Source organism: Xenopus laevis, chromosome 1L, assembly GCF_017654675.1.
Source record: "Xenopus laevis strain J_2021 chromosome 1L, Xenopus_laevis_v10.1, whole genome shotgun sequence".
NCBI classification, from domain to species: domain Eukaryota; kingdom Metazoa; phylum Chordata; class Amphibia; order Anura; family Pipidae; genus Xenopus; species Xenopus laevis.
The window spans coordinates 80839283-80856621 of NC_054371.1; the positions used below are offsets into that span (position 1 = coordinate 80839283).

General features: G+C 36.6%; 1 protein-coding gene across 5 annotated transcripts in view; it reads right to left on the reverse strand.

Annotated features, from left to right (window-relative positions):
- Positions 1-17339, reverse strand: part of bmpr1b.L (bone morphogenetic protein receptor type 1B L homeolog) — a 257272-nt gene that overhangs the window by 23612 nt on the left and 216321 nt on the right. For all 5 annotated transcript variants that reach the window (XM_041590759.1, XM_018252111.2, XM_018252118.2 and 2 more), the window contains 3 exons: positions 9356-9515; positions 2566-2668; positions 1460-1562 (listed from right to left, as the gene is read on the reverse strand). In XM_041590759.1, coding sequence (XP_041446693.1) covers positions 1460-1562; positions 2566-2668; positions 9356-9515 — 366 coding nt within the window. The remainder of the gene's footprint in view (positions 1-1459; positions 1563-2565; positions 2669-9355; positions 9516-17339) is intronic.

The window sequence follows — 17339 nt, forward strand, 5'->3', positions numbered from 1 at the left end:
TTAGAATCTAGTTGGTCTGCGAGCCAGACATCATGGCACCACCATTGCCACTTACAATGTCTTTATACAGCAGTGAATCTATCCCCCCCCCCCTAATTATTCGGATTCAATTTGTTGGAATTTCTGGAAATGCTTCATAGCTACAGAATGCACAGGTGTGGTTAAGGACTGAATATCTATATAATATTTTTGCAAAGAATCCCATCCCCCAAAAACCCTCCAATCATGCAGTCAAACCCATTCACTCATGGGAGCAGAAAGTAGGGAGTCGTATTAACATGATGTGGAAGGGGGCTCAGGAGAGTGAAGTTATGCACTAGATTCAGGCATTATATGTTATGAAAAATCCTAAAGACAATATTTTTAATTTTACTTGCACTTTAATATGCTTGACCCCTTTTTTAAAATGAGTCCTAATATCTTTAAGAAAGGGGAAAAAGACAGGGGTTTATTTACTTTATTTACTAAATTTAAGATTTATGTAATCTTTATAAAAATCTAGAGATAAAAAATATTTTCCCCATTAAGGAAAAACACTTCTAATTAAGATACTACTAATTTATTCACTTATAATAGTGACTTTAAAGTAAAGGTTAATTCGATCTGACCTACAGCTGGGGGAAGTAACTGACCCCGTCACCCCCTTTGAGGTATGTCCCTCATTTTCATTTGGAAAATACTTTCAGGTGTTCTCTTGCATCACAAAATACAAACCGTGAGACTGTTTGTGTTTTTCTCTATTTACATTCACTTCCTCCAGCAATTTTAAGATTATCAATGTTTCTACTTAGAAGGTAAGTAAAGAATATACAAAACCACCTCTATATGTATATATATTGTAAATTTGTGTTTGTGTGTATATTTGTGTTTGAGGGTCTGGAGACTAGACCTAATAAACCTAATTCAGCTGTTAATAAAACAATCCACAAGGTTCCACCAAAGCTAATTTATGGAACTAACTTATTTTATCACTGCTAGCTCTGAAACTGACCCCCCCCCTATTTTCTTGCTGCTAAGTTGAGCTTTTGATTGGCTACTGACCATTGCATACTTACTGCCTCTACATAAATAAGAGCAAAACCATTAGGGCAGAGACAGACATGGAGATTCGGGGGGATTAAGTCACCCGGGGACAAATTCGTGTTTGTGCGACTGATCTCCCCGCCGGCTAGAATATAAATCGCCGGCGGGGTGGCACTCAGTTCGCTTCGTTTTCCGAAGTCGTATGAAGTTTTCTCATGAGGCATCTTTGGGCGACTTCGGAAAACGAAGTTCATCTCTGCCCTTAGACTGTCTTACTATTATTCAGTTGGTGCCTCCAGTAAAAAGGCAAACAAAAAGAAAAACTTATCATTACTGCAATAGGGATGTCAAAGTCTTGCTGCTTGGTCACTCTTTTAATGCCAGGTTTGGGATAACTTTTAGTAATGCCTGGGGACCCTAACAGGTCTCAGCTTACCTGTTTTTTTAAGAGGCGGTAATGTGGGATGGAGATCTCTATTACAAAAGTCTTCATCTGTGCAACATTCAATGGATCTCCTCTGATGAGGTATTGGTGTATCCTGCAATAAAAACAACTTTCATGAGTTGGTAGGAATGATAGTGATGCTGCTATGAGGATGAATATATGTAAAATGTAAAATATCCAATGAAAACTTTGACTAATGGCAACAGAATTTATTTTTAAACCATGCTATGCTTAATTCACAACTGTATTTCATATGTTCATTTAGACTATCATATATTTATCTATAAATGGTACTGCCTGTGAAGCTGACACGCTAACCAGACAGTGTATTAATTTATAGCCTTTCTTTATATCTTTTAGTCTCAAACCACTGCCACGTCATGTGACTATTATTTTTTGAAAAGACATGAGCAGCAACTGAATAGGAGCCTAGTAGCTGCAAAATTCCTCCCATGACCACACATGGACAAACACATCATAATAAAAGCCAGCTGGAATATAAAGGGATGATCCAGCATGGGGTGTGGGAAATAACACAAAGGGAACAATTCTACCATAGCTATCATGCACGGAATTAATAATTGTGCTGAAATCCAAATAAGGTCAAAAGTGCATATGATTCTTATTATGAAATATGAATTGGAAGTCCTACATGACTACATTCCAAAGCATGTCATGAACACAGATGTCCGTATTATCTCCTGCAATGATTAACTTCTTTTATACTTATAGAACCAGAACCATGTTACTTGTATTTTCAGCAGAATAGGGTTTAAACCAAGTTCCCAGATCCTCTCATTGTACTTAAGCTATTCAATCACGTACACTATGTGCAGCTGTGCAACAGGATGCCTCTTTGTCATTTAAACACTTACACTACACACAGAGATGTTACGGAAAGAGGGATTTATCCTGAATTACCAAAATGAACTGTATCTTCTTACCAATAAAAGAGAGTGAAAGGCTACCATGTTAGTGTGAGTATCTGATTACCAAATTATTAGAAACAGGTGTACAGACCCTGTCCACTAGAACAGTTTTTAGAAAGAACATTGTCGCATTAAACACAGTGGCTTTGTCTGTTGGCATTTACTTACCCTACATTGGAAGTCAGATCCCTCTAATCCCAAACAGCCAGAAGTGACCACAGGAAGGCCAGATTCATCTTCTTCGACAATTGTAAAGCAATAGCCATCAGTCCTGTCAGATACATATGTAGAATTAAAATTATTTTAATAGAGAACATTTACCATTTACTAAAATTAAAAACGGACTGCATTTGTTTGGCTGAATACTGAAAATTAAAGATTTATGAAAAGTCAAAGATGTTTCTCAGTATTTCTCAGTGTACAAGATATAATAAACCATGGAGTTTCTCAAGTCTATTTGTTTCTTGGTAGGGATGCACCGAATCCACTATTTTGGATTTGGCCGAACCCCCGAATCCTTTGTGAAAGATCCGGCCGAAAGGTGGAAAGGGGAAAAAAATTTTTTACTTACTTGTTTTGTGACAAAAAGTAACGTGATTTCCCTCCCCTCCCCTCCCCTAATTTGCATATGCAAATTAGGAGAGGGGAGGGAAATCGCGTTACTTTTTGTTGATTTTAGTAATGGTCAGAAAGCATGCTCAGTAGTTAGGAAATGTATCAACTAATATATATAGAATTTTATGGTTTAGAGAGTTGGCAACCCCCCCCCCTCACTAAGATGCAATAGAAACCAGAGAGCAGGTCTGGACTGAGAGTGAAAATAGGCCCTGGCATTTCAGATACACAGAGGCCTAATCAGTCCACCCAGAGACCAGAACAGCCCCCACCAACCCACTAAATACTGACTTTCTATGGCACCTTATAGCAGCCCCTCTGGCATTTGCCAGAACCCACAGATTGCCAGTCCGGGCCTGCCAGAAAGGGTGGAAAATAAACCTTTAAAACTGGGTCTTATAAAAAATAAAAGGCAACTGGAAAAAGTCCAATTGGTTTAAAATGTGAAAATAACTGGATGAAAAAAAAATCATATACCTTATGAAGGCAAAAAAGGGAGCACAATTATTACCTTATGATTATCAATACCTACTTAAAATGCAAAATGCTTCCGTGAAAGGTCCCTAAAAGTGTTACATGGTCCGAGAGGGAAAATCCAAAAGTATTTATACAATAAATTATACACTGTAAAACACACACCATGTGGAAACATATTGTTCAACATTATATAATCATCCTAAAGATGCATTAAGCAATATAATGCTACCCTTGGTGCAAGCTAGAATTAAAGCTGCACGTGTCTCCTCTAAATGCCTTCCAGTGCCATTGCCTTATTGGCAAAGAACTTCAAGCTGGTTGTTAAAAACTCACATACACAGATGTGTGGTCTCAAATCCTGTAAAATGAGCTAACCCTTCTTTGTTTGTGATTTTGTTCCTCCTTCATGTAAACCAAAGTAATGTTGTGTCATCAATCTTCCATTAATGCTTTTGCACGATAACAAGCTAAAACAAGAGGTTTGATTCACTAATCCTTTTTATTGTTGTTTCACACAGGATACTGTATAGAGCGTGCTGCACAAACATCTATAAAGTGATTATGCAAATACGAGAAGTTTTGCTAAAAAGAATTGCATGGAATTTTCTATGGCTTAACATGTGGAAATAATTATACAGTGAATCAAGGCCAGAAACTGTATTAAGAGATGGGGTTGTATTAGTTAACTTGTTGGCTCAGTTGTTCTGTCAGCTCTGTGAAAATGGTCAAGATGGATTCATCACTCAGTGACACCACACTATAAACTAACAGCTCCCTGTAAGAATAACAGTAGGTACCCTGTTAAATCACTCAACTGTATTTTGAAATGAGATCTGATTCCTAGAAATGAGTCTGTTCCGAGATTACATAGGAGTGATTTGTACCTACAGTCAAGTGGCTTTTGTGATCCACTATAAAACTAAACAATAATAACAGAACATTTCCAAAAATATAGTTAGCGTTTATTTTTCTCTCCCCACTCTGCACCATAATCTGGATGAGAGCCAACATCTGGGCCTTGCATGAAAAACTGCTAAATTTCCTAAAGCTTAAATAGCTTCTAGTATTGGGAATACATGCAACCAATCAGAGTGGGATGCACAATGGCTTCCACAAAATATAAACTATGCTGGAAAGGATGGAGACAGAGGGGCAGATTTACTAAAGGGCAAAATGGCTAACGCTAGCAACTTTTCGCCAGAAATCCCATCCGCAGGGACATCGCTAATTCACAGGAGCAGACGACAATTCGCTAACGAAAGAGACCGTCGATATTGGCGACTTGGTCGTTGCCCCACAAATTCACTAAATTGCTGATTTTTACTGTAAAAGTTACCTCTTTTGCCAGTTTCTTTGCCACCACAGACTAGGCAAACTGCTGAAACAAAGCTTATATATATAATATATTTTAAGGTGGGCTCCTAGGGCATTTAAACCAATAGCTCTAAAAAGACATGTATATGATTTTTATGCGCCTCCCCATTTCAAATTGACAAAGTGTAAGATTACTAGATACTACAAATAAGATTACTAAGATACTAGAAGTATCGCTAGCAAAAAGTTGCCAGCGTTAGACGCCCAGGACGCAATCTCACATTTTAGTGAATTAGCGTAGTGGTAACGAATTTGCGCCTGGCGAAGTGTGCGCAGCAGTCGATGGCGACAATTTGCCCTTTAGTGAATTTGCCCCACAGTGTTGTTTGTCCCTGTACCTGCTTATCTATGCAAAATATCCATTTAAGCTCCAATTTTTTACTAAAATATGCTAAGTGAGTGTTTCTCTCCTCAGATCACCAGATGGATGTTGAGTTTTTTTACCTTAACCGGTTTTAAAATGAATTCAACACATTAGTTCCCTCAAAAGATTTCATACTGACAAGTAAACAAGGTGTAGAATATAATAGAAAGTAGGATCAGCCATATGTAAAGTACCTAGCCAAAGTATGGCGTTGCTACTAAAGCAATACAAGTCTGCTAGGAGCCAAACTATTTAAAGCCCTCTATGTTGTAAAACAATCAATAGAGATAGGCTTTTTGTTAATCTCTATAAAACTTTCTTCCATATCAGGCTTCATGGATATTTGTCTTATTTCAAAGAATTATGTATGGGAAGGAGGTTGGTTGCAATGCTGACAGCAGCAAAGAGACCGCAAAGAAAACCGTAGAGAAACTGTTACTTTGACCTTGAAGTTTTAGTTTTTTTGGATATTTAAGTGATGAAGGCAATAAGCTGATCTATAATTTATCAGGAGAACTAAGCAGTCTATGAAACAAACAACAATTCTCTTACTAATTAGGTAAAGGACACATTATGAGTAGTAATGACATGTAATTAAATTTTAATTTGTAGAAAAAATGAGAATAATATATATATATATATATATATATACATCTCATTTATTTGAAAACCATGATGAGTTATTTTCTATTAGGGCTTATAATTTGGGATATTTTTTTTTTACTTTGGAAGCCAACATTTCTATTGTATATACACACAGTACTGTAATCTAGCAAACTGGAAAAAAAGGTTATTATAGCACACAGTACAGATGTAAGCTTTCCAAAAGCCTTTCCTGTGAGTCGTTATCTGCATATCATTTGTAATTAATACTTTAACTATACAGAACAGCAAAATATGAAGACACTTTAGAAATAATTGATGAGGCTAATAATAGCTTGACTTAAAGTAATGTGATCATGTTAGTGGCAGTGTATACATTCTTTTCAGTGTTCTCAGTTCTTCTTTATGTTTAAAGCTCATTTCATGCATATTCACTCTTTATTCCACAGCCAAAAAGTACCAGTCCACGACTTTTAAGTGATCTTCTGCATCTACTGTATATACCATTTTATATGATTTGTATAACAACATGGACAACTTTATGTTTAAACAACTAAGGTAAAGAATGTTACTTGGTTATCAAAAGACCATAAAAGTTGCTATACATTCCAAATGTGAACATCTTGGTCACTCCCTTACACTCAGGATGCATTACTGCCAACAACACAACCATAATTTTTTTTAGGAAAATCTTTTTAAAAAATCAAAACTTTTGTTTCCAGATGGTTAAGGAGACCTAGGGAATAATGGATAAGATGTTTCTAAAGCGGCCTCTAAAGGTGTCAATAAAGCAAATCTTATTCACGGTCTGGCCACACGGGCAGATTCGGAGAGATTCGCCTGGGGGCAGGCACTCGGAACACTTTGTTTTCCGAGTGGTATCAAACAATATGAATACAATTTGGCAAGAATGCAAAATAAAATTCCCTTATATCTCAAGATCTGGTCTCCATGGGAACTACTCTCGAACTCAACCCAGCCGTGAACTTTGATCACAGACGGTTTAGTAGTAAAAATTACATCCAGCGAACTAGGACCCCCTCCCCTACTGGTCCCAACCCCAAGTTTCTCTCTGTCCTTTTTTCCTTCTTTCACTTAATGTTTGATATAATATAAATGTTTTAATGCCAACTGTTATATATACAGACTAACATGTATAACATGGATTATGAGCATAAGCATTGGATATTAATGTGTAACTGAGATCTCATATTGCTCCTTAAGATCCATATGTAACGACAATATCAAACATGTTAATGCTTTATCTTTCCTTTGATGAAAAATAAAATATATGTTACAAAAAAAAATCACACAAGTTCCAAAGAAAACGTTGTAAAATGTTACGCGTTTATATTGGTGCTTTTAATATCTTTCATGACATGGCTAGATATTTCTGAATGTTTTCTGCTGACAGATAAAATAAATGCAAAGCTAAGTAATATAATACATTCTATATGGTAAAGCCAGAAGCTGTATGTGGGCTGCCCTGTTCTACACGAGTAATGCCTCATTACCTACATTTCGTTTCAAAGTCAAACTTGGTCAGGGTACATAAAACAAGAGCATGGATTGTGTATGGCAAGTGCAAATAGTGCGTTTCAGCACTGAGTGACTAGTTCCATACTGAGAGCAGAGACAGACATACTGCACACAGACAAATGCTTGGCCTACTATTTCCACCCGAACAAAATTAACATTTTTTCCCTCTCACTTTATTTTTTATGCCATAATAATCCTATTTGAAACAATCTTTCAAGTTTTCTCCATTAATAATGATGTTAACACCCTATAAAACACCAGGGAAATGTTCTGCTTGGTATTAGGGCACTTCTGGACATGGCACAGAACACTTCAGACAAGCTAAATCCTGGCTTGGCTGGTATCCCAGAGTAGCTCTACATTTGTAAGGGTATTGTAATCAGAAAAGTAGTTCAATTCAACCAGTTGATAGATTTCTGATATGCAATGTGAAAAGAAAATATTTTCTTGAATTGCAGGACATACAGGCGTTTCCCATTTAGGTCAATGGGAGATGGCAGGGGAGACTTTGGGTGCATGTGCATTGCCATGTGCCATCACTTTCAAACTGCTGTCAAACCTTTTCAACTAGCAAATTGTTTTTGTTTTATATACATCATTGATTCAGTGTATTATCCTTAAATTGTGATGTTGGGATAAAGTCCTTATGGGATGACTAAAGTGTAACAATTACGATTACTTTTCTGTTGAAAGCAGACTTTATTTACCATTGGCTCCCACTCCTGTCAGTATAAAATATGGCCCAACCCTCCTGCAATTAAAACTATAAAGAAAAAATAATGATTGCACATTTTAAATCAGTTTGGTCTGAGCTACAATAAAAATCATCATAGCATTTAAAGGGATCCTATCATCGGAAAACATGTTTTTTTTCAAGACGCATCAGTTAATAGTGCTACTCCAGCAGAATTCTGCACTTAAATCCATTTCTCAAAAGAGCAAACAGATTATTTTATATTCAATTTTGAAATCTGACATGGGGCTAGACATTTTGTCAATTTCCCAGCTGCCCCCAGTCATGTGACTTGTGCCTGCACTTTAGGAGAGAAATGCTTACTGGCAGGCTGCTGTTTTTCCTTCTCAATGTACTGTAACTGAATGTGTCTCAGTGGGACATGGGTTTTTACTATTGAGTGCTGTTCTTAGATCTACCAGGCAGCTGTTATCATGTGTTAGGGAGCTGCTATTTGGTTACCTTCCCACCGTTCTTTTGTTTGGCTGCTGGGGGGAAAAAGGGAGGGGATGATATCACTCCAACTTGCAGTACAGCAGTAAAGAGTGATTGAAGTTTATCAGAGCACAAGTCACATGACTTGGGGCAGCTGGGAAATTGACAATATGTCTAGCCCCATGTCAGATTTCAAAATTGAATATAAAAAAATCTGTTTGCTCTTTTGAGAAATGGATTTCAGGGAAGAATTCTGCTGGAGCAGCACTATTTACTGATTCATTTTGAAAAAATTTTTTTCTCATGACAGTATCCCTTTAAGAAACTTTAACGTCCCTTTAACAGGAAGGTGGCTGACCGGTTCCATGGATCTAGCTACTACAGTGTCTGAGATTTCTACACATTCAATAGATTAAATGCAATATTTATAAAGTCTTAATTGGAGATGTTTTCTAGCATTTATTATTGACAACTCTAGTGCACCGGTAGAACAAATGCAATAGTTAGGCAAGTATATGATTAGTTACTGTAGCTTTAGGATATTGTTTGTGATGGCCACAAACACTACTTAAAAAGCACTACTCTAAAAACTTCTACGAAAAAGACTGAATTTGACATGCAGAAGAAACAGCGAGATATCTCAGGACCATGTCATTGACAAAAGCTTCCAGCAAAGACATGGCCAACATTAAGAAACTGCAAAAAGATTATTAAAAGTGGAGCATGGTAGATAGAAAATCTTGCAGTACTACAGCTTAGGAGCAAACAATTAACCCATATTGGAATGACAATTATAAATGTAGGTAGCATGCACCAACCAGCAGGTGTTATTGAAAGAGTCTTCTGGACAATGGTGGTGGCAGTAACACGACAGCATCTTCGGTGGTGGAGCAGGAGCTGTGCTTTCTGTGTCTTCCTTCCTGCTGTCCACATTCAGCTTTGCAGAACTCCTCAGCAGCATGCTATCAAACAGATTTGCTGTAAAGGAATCAAACACATTCTAAATATCTGGGCAGGATGCCAGGCTCTAGGTGCATTGAAATATACTCTAAAAAGAAAACAGTTCCTAAACTTTGGACTTCTATAAACATCATGGAGAAGAAAAACTTGAAACGTTGAAGGTTTGAAATTTACAAGATTCAATAAGCAGAGCCACCATTCATATACATGCAAATGTTGGCATGCTTGGGATAGCCTGACAGGTGCTAGCAAATATTGAATAACCCTTTAGATTATATCATAGCAGACATAAAACGGAACCAGAATGTATCTAATAACAAGGTGGTGTTAGAATTTCATACTTACTAACGTACTAAGAGGCTCTAACATTGCATTAATTAGCTTATTGATGGATGGCTGAGCAGTCGCAGATCTGAACTGTAAAATGGGCCACAGAGCACAGTAATTACGGCTGTTGCTTTATTTCATGCATTTTTATACAGCTCATTGCAATAAGCTTTAATGTTGCTTTTCTTCCACTGAAACCTTATAGGTGCTATTACTGTTATTTCAATAAAGACCAGGCAATAATCTTTTATTGTATATCGGCTATTTTGATGAGTCTTCAACCTTCAAACAAATAATATTTTTAGAGATTTGGCAAACAGTCACAGAAATCATATTTTGTTATTAAGTGGTATATTGAAAATCCATTAAGAACCGTCTCCTTATACACAGACCAGATCTAAACACTTACATGTAAAAACTATATATAACAATACCAATACCTAAACTTGGGATGCACCGAATCTAGGATTCGGTTCTGCCTTTCACAGCAGTTTTCCCATTTCCACCCCTAATTTGCATATGCAAATTAGAATTCCAATTTGGTTCGGTATTTGGCCGAATCTTTCCCAAAGGATTCAGGAGTTTTGCCGAATCCAAAATTGTGGATTCGGTGCATCCCAATACTAAACTAACTATAAATCCTAAGATCACAAAAGCCATTCTTAAAGGCATTAATAGAATCAGCCATTACATCATCCAGCAATGCATTCCACAACCTCACTGCCCTCATCATAAAGAACCACCTATTCTGCTTCAAATGAATGCCAATATAAAGGGCTGGTCTTGGTTTTGAGTAAAACGTTCATAATGTCAGTTCTGTAGTATAAATCAAATAATGCATGTACACATACAGTAGTAGACTGTGCAAAATATACCTATTCAGCCCATGCTCTCCCATACAGGTTTACTCCCTCCAGCTGGTTGCTACACCAAAGTAAATGTTGTCATACATAGAAAGTCTATCTATAATAACTGGTATTTGTCTCTGCCTTCCTGTAAATGGAATTAACACTTGATTGTGATACTTTTGAAATTCTGCCTGTATAAATTACCATTAACAGATGCTATGCTTCTTGGTCCACGGAACATATATTCTGCTACGTTTCCTTTCAGTGAGCAGTCACAAAGCTGGTTTTGTGACTATACAACATTGTTATTCATGGATAGGGAATGAACTTTTAAATATGTTCCAGTCATAGATTTTCAGACATCTGGCTCAAGGGGTGGCAAAGTTAACTACAGTAATAACATTAGTAGTAATGGAGACTAAAAACCATAGGTCTCTGTTTTCAACTGGCAGTACAGATTTGGGTGTATTGCTCTCCAATGTTCCAACTGAAACTTTGGTCTTTCAGGGTAAAAGTGATAAATCACAGTTGCCTGCCTAACATAAATATCGGAAATGAGACAATTGGAAAAAGAGTCGATGTAATAAAGACCCATCTCTCTATTCGCAAAGCGCCCACTATTCACAAACTCTATTTCTTATTAGAGTTGCCGAAAATCCCACACAGTTACACCCCATCTGCACTGCAGCACAGAACCAGACATAACAGTACTCTGTTTTGGTGATATGTGTCATAGGTCAGTTGTGAGTATTTCCAACAGAATGCATTATATTAGGTTTTCAAATGAATTCCAAATATCACCGTGTCTGACGCGGGATTGTTTTCACATTTTATAACACCACAGAATGGCCATTTTAGTTCAGTGAGAAGAAAATGTAATGTGTTGGACAGAGAAGGAGTGGAATCCATGGAATTTAAGCTTTTAACCTTTAGCTCCTATCACACTCTATGATCAAAGGCCTCACTGAGGGTGATGGGAACTGGTATTTAAAAAAAAACAAAAAACTTTTGTGAACTGCACTTCTATAGAAGCTGTATGGACAAGTGCTCTGAATTTGTAAAATTAATACATTCTATATATTCATATAATAATAAAATATTACTATTTGCCTTTTTATTTGGGACAATATGGGAAAGCAATGGCCCGATTCTTGCTACTTCACACATCCTTAATGGGTAGTAATTATTTCTATTTTAGCAAGATTTGCATTCTGTTTTTCACCTTGTGCTAGGCAGCTTGAGCGTACTCCCTTATCTGGGTGTGATATCATCCCTTAGTGTATCTCACTGAAAAAGGTAACATTTTTTATTAATATTCAGTTTCTATTATTCACAAAAAAGATATGTTTCAATTTCATTGATTTTATATTATATGGCCCATAATATTTCTTGGCTTTTGGTAGCAGAGAGGTTTTAAATGCATGATACGGCTCCCATCAAGGTAAAGCTACCTAGTTCACCCAATTACATTCACACGGAACCTCAATATAAATTTGTCATGACATGGAACAATCAACTGCTTTTGCAGCAGCTTGGAATACCACTCTGTGGGTCAGTATATGGTAACATTATAATTCCAGATATGGAGCAGCTCCAGAATAAATGATTAGGAAGGTCGAGAATAGCAATTAAGAATCAACTATTACAGACCCATCACTATTTCATAGGCAGTTGTTTTGCCTCAATGGTTTTCCTCTTTGTTTTCTCATTAAGCAACTTTCCAAGGTCTTGCGGTGTGGGGAGCAGATTATGACATCATTGGGGTTTCTGCATATACAACGCCTCGGCAGATGTTGAGTGAATCATTAGTGAGCTGGCTTTCTTTGCTATAACATGAACCAAGTTCATTCGCTATCAAAAGTGACCAGAAAAATATATTGCTTATTATATGTTGGGATGTTATGTAGTCCAAAACCTCAGCTATTGTAATGGAGAGCAGTCTAACAATGAAGTTTGAGCTTCAAGAAACTTGCACTCCAGTATTGCTTATATTGTTGATCTAAAACTCCTAGCGATGGAATCAGCACCTGCATCACAGGTGTGTGCATCTCTTATATGTTTTTTTCTGATATTGAGTCGAGGCCAGGCACCAATAAAAATACCAAAACATTTTGAATAGTTATGAGTGAATAAATACAATAATATATGATAATGTACACGCCTTGGTATACTTTAAGCAGGAAACCAGCAATTAAATCCTTATCCTAAGCATTGTCATCTAGCCTTGAAGCCTCAAAAACATTCACTATGAAATACTTTATCAAATGTGAAACAGGAGGAGGAGAAAAGGCCATACTACTACCTACAGAATCTGATCTGACTACCTACTTTACAGCCCATGGCATGATGATATCATAATCATTATGAAAATGAAATCAAAAGGCATCTATCTGGAAGCAACTGCCTATGCAGGCCGAAATTTCAGGCTTGGGTCTACTTAGGTCTTGTCGCCCTAGGCCTGAGGCCTCGACTCAAATGTACACAAATACAATACCTGTTTTGGAATTACTTGCAGTTACCGACAAATAAGTACACAATTACAAGTCCCCTAGTATAGTTCGAAGGACAAGAAGTCCACCTAGACCTTTAAGGTGACACATGGCTTTTGAAGTCTATTGTCCAGCAGTCAGTCTGTTTTGACATTCTTATCTGGCACAGCAATACACAGAGGAAGTTTGCCTTTTGGACAAAAGTGTTTCAAAAATAAATACATATCTCGTTACTAGTCATTCTTGAAGTGAGTGTGCCCATTCATAGCAAGGAAACAAAAGAGGTTGAGTAGATATTGTGATGACCTGAAAAAGTTTGCAGATCCAGACAAGCAAAAACAGCCTGACTGGATAAAACATGCAGCTGTGCAATCAGAACCTCTTTATAGCTCCCATTTGAAATCTGACCTTTACAGACACATCTGAGGTCTGAAGCAAGCATGTGTGACAACACTGAAGCAATAGCTTTTCCGGTAGATAAGGTGTGAACTCTCACCATGTTACTTATATGATTAAGTGAGGCTAAAAATACACAATGCAAAGGAATTCATATTAAGCTCCAAATTCATATTTGGAATAAACCAGTTGAATTAATCTTCATATGTGCCACTATATTGCTTACCTGGGGGTATAACATGTCACATAACATGAACAAGAACTTCAGGATAAAGCTGCATAAATAATTGTTCCCATAGTCCAGCCCTTATTAGGTGATCATTGTTTCAATATGAGGATAGGATATAGGGCATTATAATATTACAGCAGCCACACATTAATACATATTTGTAGGTTTCCTCTTAAAAGTTGACAATTTTGGCCTCTGCATTACATAGGTAGGCTCTAGTTAAATTTACTCGTAGCCTCTCAACTGTCAGTCCTATTGCCGATTATATTGTTATTTCTTCTATATTCTCTTTCCACATTTCTATAAACAAATGCAGCAATCATATTGTTTAGAAACGGTTAAGTGTTTTCCATCCTAAAAAAAAAATAAAAGGGGGAAACTGGACTGTAGTAATATACAAATATGGTTCAGATTCTATAGAAAATATTGTAACATTACTGCAGTAATTTTATTTAATAAAAATAACAAAGACCTGAAATTATGTTTGTTGTTGTCTATATTTTATCTTGTCCAAAATATAGGATACATCTGATTCCCTTAGTGCAGCAAAGGCTCCTTGACTTCACAATGCAATTAATTGCACTTGAGGGACAGCAACTATCAGTTCTGGCCACAAATGGGATTGACAGGATACTGAGTAAATGCTCACCTAAGCTAAAAGCTTTTCTGTTTGACAACAATGTTACATTTGTTAAGCTCTGTTTGGATGATTGGTATATGAACTTTGCTCCTTTCATGGGAAAAATATTCAATTGTTTTGTCCTATTCCTTCTATGTTAAGCATACTCTATAGGTTTGTCTGAGCAAGCAAATTCATCATTATTTGTTACAGAGAATTCCTGTACTTCACCCTAAGGTTGGCAGCAAGACTGGCTTAAACATAAATGAACTGCTGAATTGGTTCATAATGATTTATCAATATATATGGTGCTTGTTATATGACTTACATACACGGGAGCGATACCAAAGTTTTCTCACTCAAAAACAGTGACATTCACTTTAAATTATCTATGCAGGGGAACAAATGTTGAGCATTTCTGGAGGCTAAAAATCCAAAAAAATAAATAAATGACATTTTACTGAAGGATTTGGCACCGGGTGATGATCATCATCTACACACTTTAAAGGTAATTAAATTAACTGATGAAGTTCCTTATATTGATTTAATTACTGTCATTCTTTATAACTTTTCATGCTTGAATAACTGTTTGTTCTTTCACTTCTTCATTAGGGAGAGGTGAGCAATTTAGTATGTCACTAATAGCTGCATGGACAGCAACATGCTTGGAATTGCTCCTTATTGAATAAAATAAAAATTCCTAGAAGGTAATAATACAAGGTGCTGCAGGTCCTCTTATGAACCACCCAATGGCGCGAAATGTGTCAGGAGGTAGTGGCTGACATGAGGTAGGCAGGCCAGGGGGAGACACTGCATTGTGGTGTGGTATGCTAAAAGCTAATTTTAATTAATGTGAATTTTACAATGGAGGAAATGCACAAATAAATGTTCTAAGTAAGATACTGTGTGCATGCTTCTAATGTACCTATAGTAAGCAATGAGAAGGTAGCTGGTCACATTTTAAAAGCAAATATAGTATCTTATTTTTGCTATGGTTTACTGCAGCTGGCCAAATGTTTTTATTCCATTCTCCCACTACTGTTTTATCACCTATCTGTAGAGATATGAATTTACCAGGTCACCCAGAACCATGCTGTGCAATAGCCCTAACTATAGCAAAATATTAGTAGATTAAAATTCTCAGAAGAACCTCTCAGATTTAGTGAACTAGTTATAATTCTAATGTATTCCTCTGCGTAAGAATGATGGAGGCTATCTGCCACCAAGGCAACCAGTAGAGCTGCCCATACATAGGCAGATTTAAGCCACTGATTCAGCCCCTTTCAACAAGTTGGCAATATGGCGAGATACCTATTGGGCAGGTTTTAAAATCCCATTGGACAAGGACCACATTGACATGACCTGCATAGACACCTGTTATGAGCCTGATTTGGCACGTTTTCTGTTTTTGGCCAGAGTGGTAGTATAGGCTGCAACAAGAAATTGAAAGTACACTATCCAAAACCATTTCTTTCCAGGACTACTCTACATTCCACAGCATTACATTTTATTTGAAAGCATAAGAAAACACTTTTTTCTTTAAACTTGACAACTGTATTCCTTTCAGATAAGAAAGACATACTAAACATTTTAGGCAATTTAAAACATGTTGGGATCCAAAGCCTAAAGCATTAGAGAAAATACTTCCTAATTGAGAAGCTAAAGTGATAAAATGGAAAAATACATATGGTCCTCATCCAACACTCCTTGAGCATGCATAGTCTCCAGATTTCTGTGCTGTTTTCCTGACGTTAAGAGACGTGATAAAGTAGATATCTACCAGCAGTTTTCACTAAAAACACACTACAGTGCAGCGCCGTACTAATCCTGCACCTGTGATGTGTTACACACCAGCTAGGAAACGTGCCTACTATGGCAGCCTAATGTACTTCAGCTGCTTTTCTCAGAAATCCCTTTGACTGTGAGCTGGCATGCCCCGTGTTTAAAAAAAACAAGATGTCCAATACAATGGAAAGGAAAATAAGCAATATATAATCACCAGTGTTATTTGTATCTCATTTTGGTTTTAGAGTTGTACAGTATTTTTGGTGTGTGTATATATATATATATATATATATATATATATATATATATATATATATATATATATATATATACACACCATGAATATCTTGTAAATGTTATCCTTACCGCGACTAGTGATGTCATCAGTTATAAACAGTGAGTAGTGATGTAATTTTTGTCACGAGTCACTAAAACTTGTGTATGATAATAAATAAAGTACCCCTAGTTGGAAAATATGAGGACATTAGAAGTAACCTCGGAGTTCCATGACTCGACTGTGCTTTTATATGGTCATGTAACTCTTCAGTGACTTATAATATTTTACGATAGGGGGTACTTCATTCACTATATAATACAAGAGCAATGAATATCCTGTAATTTATATCCTTATAAAAGGTGAGTTCTGATGTCATCAGTTATAAACGGTGAGTTCTGATGTCATTTCTGTCACATGACTCACTGAAACATGTGTATTATAATAAATAAAGTACCTCGGAGTTCAATGACCTATATAAAAACATTCGGACTTCGGCCACGTGTTTTTATATGGTCATGAAACTCCATGGTAACTTATAATATCCTTATAAATGGTGCTTAGTGATGTCATCGGTTATAATCGGAGCTTAGTGATTGCTGTCATTACTGTCACATCTCTCACTGAAACTTTCGCATTATAATAAATAAAGTAACCCTGTTGCAAAATTTGAGGATATTAGAAGTCACCTTTGAGTTCCATGACCTGTAAAAAATACTTTTTTAATACATCTTTTGGTTCTAACGCTTACATGGTTGGCTTCTCTTTAAATGGATTTATGTTAAGATAAGGCAAAACATGAAAACTATTTCTAAACACATCTACTCTAAAAAGGCACATCTTGTTATGATGATTAGCAAGGAGATGGTACCAAA